We start from the raw sequence: 13488 nt of genomic DNA, 5'->3' as shown, positions 1-13488 counted from the left end.
TCAGTGTTTTTTTCAATTTACCGTTTACACAAGAAAATCACACTATCTTATCATGTTTTGAATTAAGAATTATCTACCTAGATGGATGCGCATGTCAATGGCCTGGTAAGCGACCCGGGCACCAGCTAGCGCTCCCTCCACCACAGACTCTGGCGTACCCACGAATGTGTACACAGTCCGATTGGTAGAGAGTCCAGGGTCAACATCTAGCACGCTCACACCTTCAACCGACGCGATGGCTGTGGCTATGGCTTCTATGATCTGAATACAGGGAGAAAAACATAACTGATATTGAACATAAAAGAGAAAAGAGCTTTTTAAACATGATAAATTATAAAATATATTTGCATAGAAAAGCTGATTATAGAACAATTAAATACCTCTGAAGACTTTTATTTAAGCATCAAAGGAAACAAACAAAAGAACAACAGAATTAATACAATAAAGAACATGGCATCAACAAGAATTTATTAAAAATGTTACAGAACATAAATATTATCATAACAACTTTATTTATGAAGAATATGTTGAAATGTTTACCTACACACCAATTTTAGCAACATTAACCTGTAATTAAAGGACTATGAAAGAAAGTTGCAACACTAAATTCATAAGGATGCATTTCCAATTTACTGATAATTTCTTTACAACAAAAAGCAGATTTTGTGTCAATCTTATAAACCAGGCTACTTGATTTTAAACCATCTTAAGTTTGGTCGCAGTCATAATCTTAAATGCTAAGTGAATGGTAATAACAAATGTTACAAGCATTCTGATTGGTCAAAAAAAAGGTGTGCTGTCAATGCTCTCTTAACATTCATGAGTCCCCAAATAAAAATCATTCCTGCAAATGTCTTCAATTTTCCCTTCATTTTTTATTTTCAAATTATAAATAATCTATGCCTTCTTATCCAATTTACTGCATCATTGAATCTATGCTAAACATGAAGGGCCAATTCAGTTCTATAATCAACACAAGTACGGCTATAAAAGGCAACATGCCATGCATACCTTCCAATTTTAACTGGCATTTTGACACTGAAAGTCTTCTGTCTTAAATTCTTCATTATTTATGGGGTAAAAGCCATAAGGGACATCTCATTAACTTTGTGGCAAAATAAATCTGGCAATATCCAGTAACAGAACAATGTAATTCAGCTACTAAGTACATACCTAAATAAGCTGACACAACTATTGTGATGAAATTAAGCCTCAGCTCTTTATTAGACGCAGTATAAGATAAAATGCTATGGTAGTTACAAAGAGTACATCAACAGTTTCTCCATTTTATTATTATCTCTAAAAGCTTAACGGAAGCTCTTGATTAATGCTACTTAAAGATACACAAATACACTAAGATGCAAAACGATTCAAGTGCGTTTACTCAAAAGTGGTTAACCCTTTGCATGCTGGGAAATTTGTCGTCTGCTAAAATGTTGTCTGCTAAATTTCTAAAATTAGCATTTTCTTCGATTTTTTTCAAAGAATACTATCAAAATAGCAAATAGTTTGGATCCTGATGAGACGCCACGTTCTGTGGCGTCTCATCTGGATCCAAACTGTTTGCACAGGCCTTCAAAATTTGGTTCCCGCACTGAAAGAGTTAAAATATTTAAATATATTACATGACAGAGGGTAAACAGTAACTCAGTAAGTAATAAAAATAAACAATTGGTAATAATTATGAAACATAGTGCAACACAGAATGGATCAATGTAGTACGGCTTTTAAGTGTGTATAAAGAGTATATTTAAAACAAATACCGCCATAAATATGTGGCTTATAAAAGCAATGGCACATACTTCTTTGCCCTGAATTGGTATTGTTACAGTTGATTGTCAGTGCGCAGTGTTAGTTTGTTATTTAGTCCACCCAAAACCATTTTCATCAGTGAGTTTTTCAAAAGCAATATTGATAATCTGATATAACTTTGAAGAACAAAAACATGTTAAAAGATGTGTTCTGACCAGCGATTGCATGTGATTATTAAGCGTAAAAAAAGTTTCTGACTACGCTGGTTGTAAAATGGTGTAAGACCCATTTTCCCATGACACAGCTCATATTCTTTGTCATCTTAGAGAGAAGGCATACTCCTGCATAAGTGAATGAAACCAATTGTATGCTATATGGGCCAAAAATTAAAGTAAGCAGTTCTTAAAATAAACATAGACACAGCTGCACTGTTGGTGCTTACATTAAAGGCCAGAGCTGTATAATACCATTGACATTTTTAAAATAGACCAATATTATTATTAATTTAAGTAACATCAGAATCTACCCTTGTTTGCACTCCTTTGAACTTCTCAATATACATGTACAGCAGAAAATAAGGATTTAAACTAAAATAACATATAAGGAAAGAATATAGAATGGTGAAAACTGCACAGGCTAATCTGGGATTACACTTTACGCCCATGCATTAAAACCCTTTTTCACAGAGCACAGCCCATTTACTACACTTGATGAAAAGACTTAAGTCAGTTTAGCAGGATTATTTACTTTCCATATAAACTATGACAAAATCCCCCAAATTGATACTGAAGTCAGGGATTTCATTTTATCAATGAAATGTTATCTACACTGCACTCATAAAAGGGCATTGTAATTTCCATGGTATGGGTTTCATTACTTACATGTACAAGTTCAGAGTGTATCACACTTCAAGAAATCCAGCCAGTCAGAACTGTCAACATGTTCCTTTAGCCATCATTCATTTTTTGTTTGCAATAGCAGTGACTCACTATATGCATGCATCAACATGTGAATTATAGAAATAAAGGGGCAATGTCTCAATTTTGTTAAAACTTATATACCTCGCTGTGCAACAGAACAAATCACTTAAAACATGTTTTAATTTTAATAAAACATGAAAATTAAAATATTTACAAATAAACAAGAGGAGAGCCATATATTCCACAATTGACCTAATAGTATGAGTAATTTGTCAAGCATACAATAGAGTTGTGTTTGTCACCTGACTACATCACAGGTGGAAGTAACGTACCCAGGATAGTATTTTTTATATATTTTTTTTATGTTATGATTCCAATATCAGAGGGTGGGGATTTTTTTTCATGGCTCTTTGTCATTTTTTTTCTCATTAAACATGATTTTATATATTTATTTGAATATATTGCGCTCCTAAAATAAATTTAAAAAAATAAATAAAAATACTATCCAGGGTACGTTACTTCCACCTGTGGACTACATTACTGGATGTCATGTCTGTGCATTCACTTTGATCATGGTTACTGGCTTTGTTCCTAAATCATATTGTCATGTCTGTGCATTCACTTTGATCATGGTTACTGGCTTTGTTTCTAAATCATATTAATGTACTTTTGAATATGGAAAGACAATACAGTGTGTATTTTGACCAATTTGGGAATGGGACTGGGTCCCTTTCCATTATAATGAAAAATCACATTGTTTTGACTAAAATTGGAAAATATATTATTTTTTGTATTTATTGCTAGCAAATACTTTAAAATTGAGAATAATTTTTTTTATACCACATTTATATAGAGCCCTATTCATACTCGAGACGTGCATTCAAAAGCGCTTTACTTTTTTTTTGTTCAATATTGTTTAATACGTGTTCAATATTGTTCAATACGTGTTCAATATTATATCATTATGTACTAAGGCTTACAGAGCTGAATGGGAGTTGAACATATTGTTGAGATTTATATTAAAAAATATATATAATATATATAACAAGAGATTGCCAAGCAATATAGTCCCCTACCAGCTCCACCATTGTCAGAAATTCCACCACTGTCAGAATTTTTTAATTTTTTTATATATTTGTTGCCATAGCAACCAGAATTGTTGATGTAGGAACAAAATGAAATGACGTGCATTATGTCCATATTGCCATCTATCCCTGTTTCAAGTTTCATGAAAAAATATGAAGAACTTTTAAAGTTATCGCAGGATCCAGAAAACCACCATTTTAAGCAGTATTTCTAGTCTATTTGTTGCCATAGCAACCAGAATTTTTGATGTAGGAACAAAATGAAATGACATGCATAATGTCCATATTGCCATCTATCCATGTTTCAAGTTTCATGAAAAAATATTAAGAACTTGTAAAGTTATCGCAGGATCCAGAAAGTGTGACGGACAGACTGACAGACGGAGCGCAAACCAAAAGTCCCCTCCGGTGAAACCGGTAGGGGACAATAAATCAATTGGTGACTTCTATTTGGAATTTTAAAATTCCATTTGGGAAAAATATATACTTTTTTTCAACTGGAAATGGGTATCTATAACATCCCAGAATTTGAACAAACAAAAACGCTGCTATATGGTTCAAGTAAGTATTTTTCACCTTACATGGTTAATTGAACAATAATTGCATATATGCATTACAAAACATAACCACCTTAAATGTTCTTGCATACAGGTAATAGAAAGGCACTCATGTAATATGAAAAGAGGCCAAACGCGTATATAATTAGACTATTTTTTTAACACAATTGTTCAATTATGTCAAGGCCAATCTTGTTTGCCCTTTGCATGCTGGGAAATTTGTCGTCTGCTAAAATGTCGTCTGCTGAAATTCTAAAATTAGCATTTTCTTTGATTTTTTTCAAAGCATACAATCAGAATAGCAAACAGTTTGGATCCTGATGAGACGCCACGTTCTGTGGCTTCTCATCTGGATCCAAACTGTTTGCAATGGCCTTCAAGATTCGGTTCCAGCACTGAAAGAGTTATTCTTACCATATTATAAACAAAAGCTATCTGGTTTGGTGTACAGTCATGTCATGGGATGTCTTGTTATTATTACAATACTATATATGATAAAACATAAGTTATCTGGGTGTGTTTACAGCTCAAATGATTAAGGACCAGCATATAAAGCTAAATTGTAAACTCCCATCAACAATATCAAGATATTTTATTGATATTTATTCAAAAAGTGCATGTCATTCCCACATGACTTGGACTTTATATGTGCATTCAACATAGCCTGCAAAGACAGCAAACATGGTGACATTATAATCTAATAAAATATTGACATTCAGTTTCTAGTTCAGTTTAAGTGAGTGGAAATGGAAACATAAAATCACTTGGGTGTGTAAACTAAATCTACTGATAGTGTGCGCATGCATAAAAATGTGTTATTGATGTATGTTTGAAATATAGCATTAACTGAAAGCATTTCAGATTCAGCAGTTTATACAAATATATGATAAACTGGAGATGAAAATGATAATTGCCCAGTGTAATCTGAATAAAATATGACATGCAATTTGTTTACCTGTTAAAATTGTGAATGTCTAAATACCATTTTTTAGATAAAGAAGACTTCTTTTTAAAACCATTTTATATGCAGTTTATTGTTTTTTTCTTAAAAATAAAAATTATGTATGTTTGCATTATAAATTATAAACTTAATGTATGTTTAATAATATTTAGGTTAATTGTAATTTTGCAATAATTTTGATTTAAATTAAAACATATGTTGTTTTGTAATATGTTTGTCATAAATACCTTGAACTCAGCTCTGAAAGTATTGTTTTTTTCTTGAACTTTTGCAATGAGGGAGATATGATGGTGAATATATCTGAATTTGTAATGTACATTGAAACAATTGAACATACCAGTTATACAAGCAATAGTTTTTACATTGAAAATCCAATATCCAATGTCAATAGACTGTTTAACTAAATATTGAATTGCCAATATCCAATATTTATTTAATGCATTTAAAACATGCCAGCACAAGTTTAATGTGATATTATAATAATCTTGCAATAACTAATATTTTGAACCTAAGGCTTAATTTTGAGAAAATGAGTTTCAATTATAAAGTGTACACTGATTTCTGGAACAAAATTAATTAATTTTATGCTGGTATTACATATATACATGAAAGTGCAAATAATTAATCTAATAGAATATTTCTAACATAATGTTGTTTTTATCTGACCTGCTCAGTCTTCAAGCTTCAAAAGTAAGAAAGTTTTATTGGAAATTTAAAGAGCAAAAAGCACATTGAACAAAGTTTCAAAATCAATCAATGGTTATTGAAGATGCACTTTACAGTATATATCCTATAGTGATTGGATTCCAATCTATTATTCCAGGATTTGTGGTCATTGATTTTCTTATTAGAATCTCATGAAGGCTATACAATTAGTGCAGTAACTGTTAGTTTATTGGAAGATTCAATGATGGCCAAATATCTGAGAGCTTATTTCATTCACAATTGAAAGGCAATTTTCATATCCTAAAGTATCATGCACATAAAATTAAAATCTCAAAATTTAGATATTTTAATCTTTGTTAAATTGTTTAAGTGGACATGTGTTTTTGTTGTTGTTGTTTTATATCTAGATCTAAGTTTTTTAATTCAGCCTTTACATGATCTGGTGAAGAACTTGTATTCCTTAGTATAATACCATGTACATGTGCTGATAGTCATTTATTGAAAGTCATCATGTTAAAGACAAGGGACCTATACAAAACAAGTTTGAATAGGTCCCTTTAAAGACTAATAGCTCATACATGTACACAAATAAATATTTAATTGAATTAATAACTTATGATATATGAAGAACATTGATTGAGCCCTATGCTTTGAATGTTGTTTCAAATACACGTTCAATAATTAATATTGCATGAAGGGTATGGATAATATTATACCAAATCAATAATAAACTCAATTTATATTTCATTAGCAGATGATGCTGTGAGCAGTCAAGCGTGCGATTATCACAACGTGCAAATTAATTTGTTATCGCTACTAACCTCTTTACTTCTCCCGACGGAGAAATTGGGAACACATTCCACGATTTTCGGCATGTTTGTTTGCAACTGAATCTGTTTAACAACGTTAAACAAAGTTCTAACGCAAATGATAACCTAAAATTATCTCCTAACAGGTGTCTATTTCTCAGGTGCAGGACAGATCAAGTTCATGCCAATGTTTTGCGTAAAACGTCACCAAGCTTTGTGGTATTTCCCTGACGATGTTCCGTGACGTCATATCATTAGGCGTATAACGTTGTACACAGCACACCATCTTTGACACATGAAAACAGTGAAAAATATCATATATTTTCACGTTTTTCGAGGTAATTTCTTATGATTCCCTGTATGCGGTAATGTAAACTGATTGTATACTATAACTTTTATTATGAATTACATGCAATTCGTTTGATAGTAAATGGTTGTAGAGAAAATCAATAATCACTTTAAATATGAATGAGTTTTGTCCTATTTTAATTAAATTACTTCCCCTTTACGATAGCACTATCTAGAACTCTAGGTTCAGACTTAATTATTTATATATTTTGCTTTGTGCAGTAGTACAGCATCATGAAGTTTTCAGTCCATATTATGTACAGATGTAAATTGTGCGCACAATTATATTAAGGGGCCTTTTCACATTTTGACAAAATTAAAAAAAGTTGTTTCAGATTCGCAAATTTTTGATTTAGTTATGATATTTGTGAGGAAACAGTAATACTGAACATTTACTGTGCTCTAAAATATCCATCATATGCATCTTCGGACGATTTGAAAACCTGAAAATTATAAAGTGTTGCAACGGGTAGCGATTGGACAAATTGGAAAGTTCTGTTGTTGTCGTTATATTTTGTGAAACTAGGAGGATTGCTTATATACAGTAAAAAATACATGCTCTCATAGCATGAGCACGGATGGCCAAATGGTTTAAGCAGAATTTTTTTTTTAACTCCAGGATAGGGCTCGCGCTAGGGGGCGATGTGAGCGACTAAGTCGCTTTCTTATGCCAAATGTCGCCTAAAATTTAAGATTTGTAGATAAAAAGCAACTTCCAGTCTCCCTCTTATCGGAAGCTGTTTACATCCGGTTTTCTCAATGTCAAGGTCTGACTCAATTTTCCAATACACACTGTTGCAGCCCGGAGCATGTCGCAATTAAGCGACAGGTAATTTGAAGTAAACCCCGCCCCGATTCTCCCAACCTCCGAACTTATCTAATCGGAGATCAATATTGGTCGTCTCAGCATTCAAGTCACATGGTAGCTTGCCAATCAACATTGAGTTCGCTCACACATAATATTGGGTCATTCATGCGCAGACACTGTATTCTTGGAAATACACAGTTGATATTGTCCTCTGCCAACACTATAGCAGCCGATGGCAAATGTCGTATTTTAAGATAAACAAATAAAAAGGAGCCTAACAATAAAAAAAAATATTTCTTAGTTGATCACTTAGCATTTCAACCGACTATCGATCTGAATTAACAAAAGGATGATAATTAAATAATAAGATCATCTATGTCGATGATGTTACACCTTTCTGCCTATTATTGTTTGAAATTAAAAGGTGATAATTAAGTTGTTTTTTACCCACAAACTATGCTATTATAAAGCAATATGTCAATAAAATTGTATGTTAATTACGTATTTGCTAGGTTTCCGATTTTCACTTTTTTGCTGTCAAACGATATGCACAATTTGTTTCATGTGTGTAACGCGTACAATTTTTCAGTCTGTCGTTTTCGGATACATTATTTTTTGTCGATTATAATTTAATTTAGAAGTTCTTTAAAGAAGAAATAGAATGGAGAAATAGATGGGGTGATGCGGACGGTGTGGTTTATCATATTTCGAATTGTATTCACATGAAATTGCAATTGGAAAGACTATAAAAAATAACAAATAATTATTAAGAAAGCATATGCTAAATGCTCTTATTTAAAACATAAAAATTTATCTGGCCTGACAATTTTATTAAGCTTATATTATCTACTGCTTCATAAACATATTATCTTTGAAATACTTTAGTCTGCATAATATGATATTTACATCAAAATGGATTGAATATAGAGCTAGTAAAATTTTAGTTATTTATCTGTCGTGTCTATTATTACTTGGATTAATTAGAACTGCTGGAAAAATTAAGATACACAAAAGAAATATAATATGTGTACTACAGTGGCATACATCAATTATGTGATACACATACATGTATATGTGTGTTGTAACGCCCTACATGCAAACCCTTGTGTCCGAGTCTCTCCACTTCTCCCTAGAGTCTCCTCACTTCTCCCTAAATAAGTGTCCATTCTAATTGGCATAGATAAAATATTTTTCTTATATGCCAAATAAGGTGTGTTGTTTAAATCACACATGAACCCTTTCCCTCATAAGAAGCAAAGTGAAAATGGCTTTGGCAACCAGCATAAAACCAGAACAGCCTGCAAGTAACTCGCAGTCTGTTAAGGTTTTATGCTGTTTGCTGCTCATCAGTATCTAAGGATAAGAAATGAAGCCTTTAAAATTTAAATCAAGTAAGAAATGTCTTTAATTAAATTTAACTTTCTAAGGACCACACATGCATCAAATAAGTATCTAAGTGGTAATGGTCAATTCATGATATTTGGAGTGAATTGATCACATGTTAGGACTTGAACTTTCAGAATCAAGATGGTGCAAACAGTAAAGCGACGCCAGGCCAGTGTGCAGCGTGTACAGCAAATGATAAATGGCATTGCCTACATCCGCTCACAAAAACAGCTTACCAATCTAGAGAGGCTGTCAAGGTATTCTGAATACATTGTATTATAATTATGTACTTTGTGTTTGCATTTACTGAACTCGGGGAGGAATGTGCTGTAATTTTTTGTGGCTGGACTTCCAAATCGGACAATGCCAGTTACATGTATCAATGAAATCCATTACACCAAACATACAATAGTAGGAATATAGCATTTTCTTGTCCATGTAGATTGCAAGGAAGCATCTGTATGCTGCTGCTGATGAGGCTGAGGATGATGACTAAAATAGTGACTGTCATATATTTTAACTGTTTTCATATACATTTTATGAATGAATAATGTACAGAATCTTCCATACTAAATGACATTGAATCTCTTTGTTAAGAAGTCAACTTAGATATTCTTTACTTTATTAAATGTTTGGTAAATAAGATTTGTATACCCCCGGATAGAATAATAGGGGGTATATTGTTTTTGGCCTGTCTGTATGTAATTGTATGTGTCTGTCTGTCTGTCACAAACTTTAACCTTGGCTAAACTTTTGCAATAACTTTTGAAATATTGAAGATTGCAACTTGATATTTGCAATGCGTGTGTATCTCATGGTCAAGATCAAGGTCATTCCTCAAGGTCAAAGGTCAAATAAAAAGGGGGCATTGTGTTTCTGACAAACACATCTCTTGTTTCCAGATATCTCTTATCTGATGATGGACAGTGGCGTATATAGAGTAACTTGGAGATAAGCTTACAATTGTCTTTGTTTCAACAGATGGGGATCATGACCCATTGATCTACATTGGTCATTTCATAAAGATTTATCAAAATTTGGACAGTTCAAGAAGAAAATCTCAAAAAAGACTTTCATCAGATAAACTTTAAAAACTGAGCTGTAAACCCTTTCCCCCATAAGAAGCAAAATGAAAATGGCTTTTGCAACCAGCATACAACCAGAACAGACTGTGAGTAACTCGCAGTCTGTTCAGGTTTTATGCTGTTTGCTGCTCATTAGTATCTAAGGGTCAAAAATTAAGCCTTTAAAACTTTAATCTATTAAGAAAGGTCTGTAATGACATAAACATTTCTTAGGGACTGCAAATGTGTCAAAATACGTATCTGGGTGTTAAAAGGATAATATAATATAGACATCAAATTGTAGGTGCTTCAGTCTGTGTTTATTGTTCACACATTTCTGTTTCATAAATTGAATCTAGGTCAAGTTCTAAAAGCTTACTAGTATTTACATAACTTTAAAATAAAATGTCCGCATATGAACAGTAGTGTATAATGTTGGTATGTAAATGGATAATCAACATGTCCTTATAGTATGTGGTTTCTTTACCAAAAAATTCACATTGCCAAATTTTATAAAATATACATGTACTTATTTCTACATTCTTACCGCATGGATACGTATTTTGACAAATTTTTAGTCAAATAGAAAGTTAAATTTGATTAAATACTTTTCTTAATAAATTCAAGTTTTTAAGGCTTCATTTCCAACCCACAGATACTGATGAGCAGCAAACAGCATAAAACCTGAACAGACTGCGATTTACTCGCAGGCTGTTCTGGTCTTATGCTGTTTGCACATAGCTATTTTTATTTTGCTTCTGAATGAATTCGTTTTGCAGCTAATGGGGTTAAGCTTTTTCTTGTTTATGTTGAGTGGGATTTTTGTCAAATTTCCACTTTTTTGAGTCAAATCACAGCCTTCCAGCGCTTACCCACTCACACTTTTCCTTGGATAGCTTAGTATAGGGGTATTGATCCAAGGTACTGAATATCTGAAAGATTTGGAATCAGTTATGTGTGAATAAACAAGTGTCACTATCCATGGATAATTTTAATAATCAACAGAAATTAATGCTTGGGGAATACAAATGATCATTAAGGCACTTGTTACATGTATGTTGTTAGTTTATTTTGTTATTTAAACATGCTATGGGAACACAACAAACACAACTGTGCTAAAATGATTATTGTCAACTCATTACGTTGTTGATGCGTGTTCACAGGTTCATGAAATGTGAACACAACTGTGAAAAATTGATAATTGTCCACTGATAACATTGTTGAAGTGTGTTCACAGATACATGCAATGTGAACACAACTGTGCTGTATTAATAATTGTCAAGACATTACGTTGTTGGTATGTGTTCACAGATACATGAAATGTGATTATAATTGTGCTATATTGATCATTGTCAAAGCATTACATTGTTGTAATGTGTTCACAGATACATGAACACAACGGTGCTGTATTGATGACTGTCAGGGCATTATGTTGTTGATGTGTTTTCACAGATACATGCAATGTAAACACAATTGTGCTAAATTGATAATTGTCAGCTCATAACGTTGTTGATGTGTGTTAACAGGTGCATGAAATATGTATACAACTGAGCTAAATTGATTATTGTCAATTAATTATGTTGATGATATGTGTTAACAGGTACATGAAATATGTATACAACTGAGCTAAATTGATTATTGTCAACTAATTATGTTGATGATGTGTGTTCACAGGTACATGAAATGTGAACACAACTGTTATAAATTGATAATTGTCAAGGCATTACGTTGTTGATGTGTTTTCACAGATACATGGAGTGTGAACACAACTGTGCTATATTGATTATTGTAAAGGAATTACATTGTTGATGTGTGTTCACAGATACATGGAGCGTGAACACAACTGTGCTATATTGATCATTTTCAAGGAATTACATTATTGATGTGTGTTCACAGATACATGGAGTGTGAACACAACTGTGCTATATTGATTAATGTAAAGGAATTACATTGTTGCTGTGTGTTCACAGATACATGGAGCGTGAACACAACTGTGCTATATTGATTAATGTAAAGGAATTACATTGTTGCTGTGTGTTCACAGATACATGGAGCGTGAACACAATGTCACCAAGTCTGAGTTAGAGAGGCAGCTCCACTACGCAGTCCTGGACAACCTGATCCTGTCCTACACTGGGGTGGGATTCAAAGGGGCCAAGGTGGGCATCGAGTACGAGGGATTCAGAGTGCCGGAGCCTGGAGAACTGGAACTAGTAGGAACTATATTCAGTCTATTTAATCCTGAACCTCTCAAATGCGCATTTTTACGCAATTGTCACTTAAAAAAACAAATTAAATTTAAGACCTGTCTTACTAGAATCAAGTTTAAGAGCCTTCATTTCCATTCCTAAGATACTCATGAGCAACAAACATCATAAAACCTGAACAGACTGCGAGTTACTTGCAGGCTGATCTGGTTTAATGTTGTTTGCATATAGCCATTTACGCTTTTCCCCAAGAGGAAGGGGTTTAATCATGTATTTTATTGGACATGTGATTTAAAACTTTAGTTCGTTAGGTACTTAACAAGTTTCATTTTGATACATTTTTTCATTTGGACATTTTACCAAAAAACAAGTGCAGTTAAATCAGGTAAGAAATAATTGTTTGATTGTTTGCTATTAATTAATCATAAAGATTCTATACATACAATGTCTTCTGATGCATAATTATGGTGTAAATCAAATAAATACACAGTTTTCGCACTAAAAATAAAGTTAATTAGAATACTGCAAGATAAATGCATGCATTGACTATGTCATATACATGATAGCATGATACTCTGATAGCACAAACCTCCCCCATTGGACCATTGTCTGGTCTCCTGTAGCAGCACCATTATTATGTCCCCCACCACTATAGTGGGGGACATATTGTTCTTGCCCTGTCTGTTGGTCTGTTGGTTTGGTCAAACTTTAACATTTGCCATAACTTTTGCAATATTGAAGATAGCAACTTCATATTTGGCATGCATGTGTATCTCATGGAGTTGCACATTTTAAGTGGTGGAAGGTCAAGGTCATCCTTCAAGGTCAAAGGTAAAAAAAAAAAGAAAAAAAAGTCAAAGCGGTGCAGAAGGGGACATAGTGTTTCTGACAAACACATTTCTTGTTTTCATGTCTGTTACCGTTG

The 13488-nt window shown here is 32.9% G+C and overlaps 2 protein-coding genes across 4 annotated transcripts in view; one reads left to right on the top strand and one right to left on the bottom strand.

Annotated features, from left to right (window-relative positions):
- The window catches only part of LOC127858991 (formimidoyltransferase-cyclodeaminase-like), a 79441-nt gene extending 72481 nt beyond the window's left edge, over window positions 1–6960 (bottom strand). For 2 of the 3 annotated variants that reach the window (XR_008039222.1, XR_008039223.1), the window contains exons 1-2: window positions 6763–6958; window positions 78–261 (exon numbers count right to left, since the gene is read on the bottom strand). Coding sequence is in view for 1 of the 3 variants with exons in the window: in XM_052396380.1 (XP_052252340.1) it covers window positions 78–261; window positions 6763–6816 (238 nt within the window). In the remaining 2 variants the exon portion in view is untranslated. Of the gene's footprint in view, window positions 1–77; window positions 262–6762 lie in introns of all 3 variants that reach the window. The other variant, XM_052396380.1, reaches the window with a different exon arrangement.
- The window catches only part of LOC127858990 (zinc finger MYND domain-containing protein 11-like), a 68953-nt gene continuing 60368 nt past the window's right edge, over window positions 4904–13488 (top strand). Inside the window, exons 1-4 of the mRNA XM_052396379.1 lie at window positions 4904–5082; window positions 6912–7088; window positions 9427–9549; window positions 12401–12569. Coding sequence (XP_052252339.1) covers window positions 9434–9549; window positions 12401–12569 — 285 coding nt within the window. The 5' untranslated portion in view covers window positions 4904–5082; window positions 6912–7088; window positions 9427–9433. The remainder of the gene's footprint in view (window positions 5083–6911; window positions 7089–9426; window positions 9550–12400; window positions 12570–13488) is intronic.

Source organism: Dreissena polymorpha, chromosome 14 (assembly GCF_020536995.1).
Source record: "Dreissena polymorpha isolate Duluth1 chromosome 14, UMN_Dpol_1.0, whole genome shotgun sequence".
NCBI lineage: Eukaryota > Metazoa > Mollusca > Bivalvia > Myida > Dreissenidae > Dreissena > Dreissena polymorpha.
This window is presented reverse-complemented; position numbering and strand designations above follow the sequence as displayed.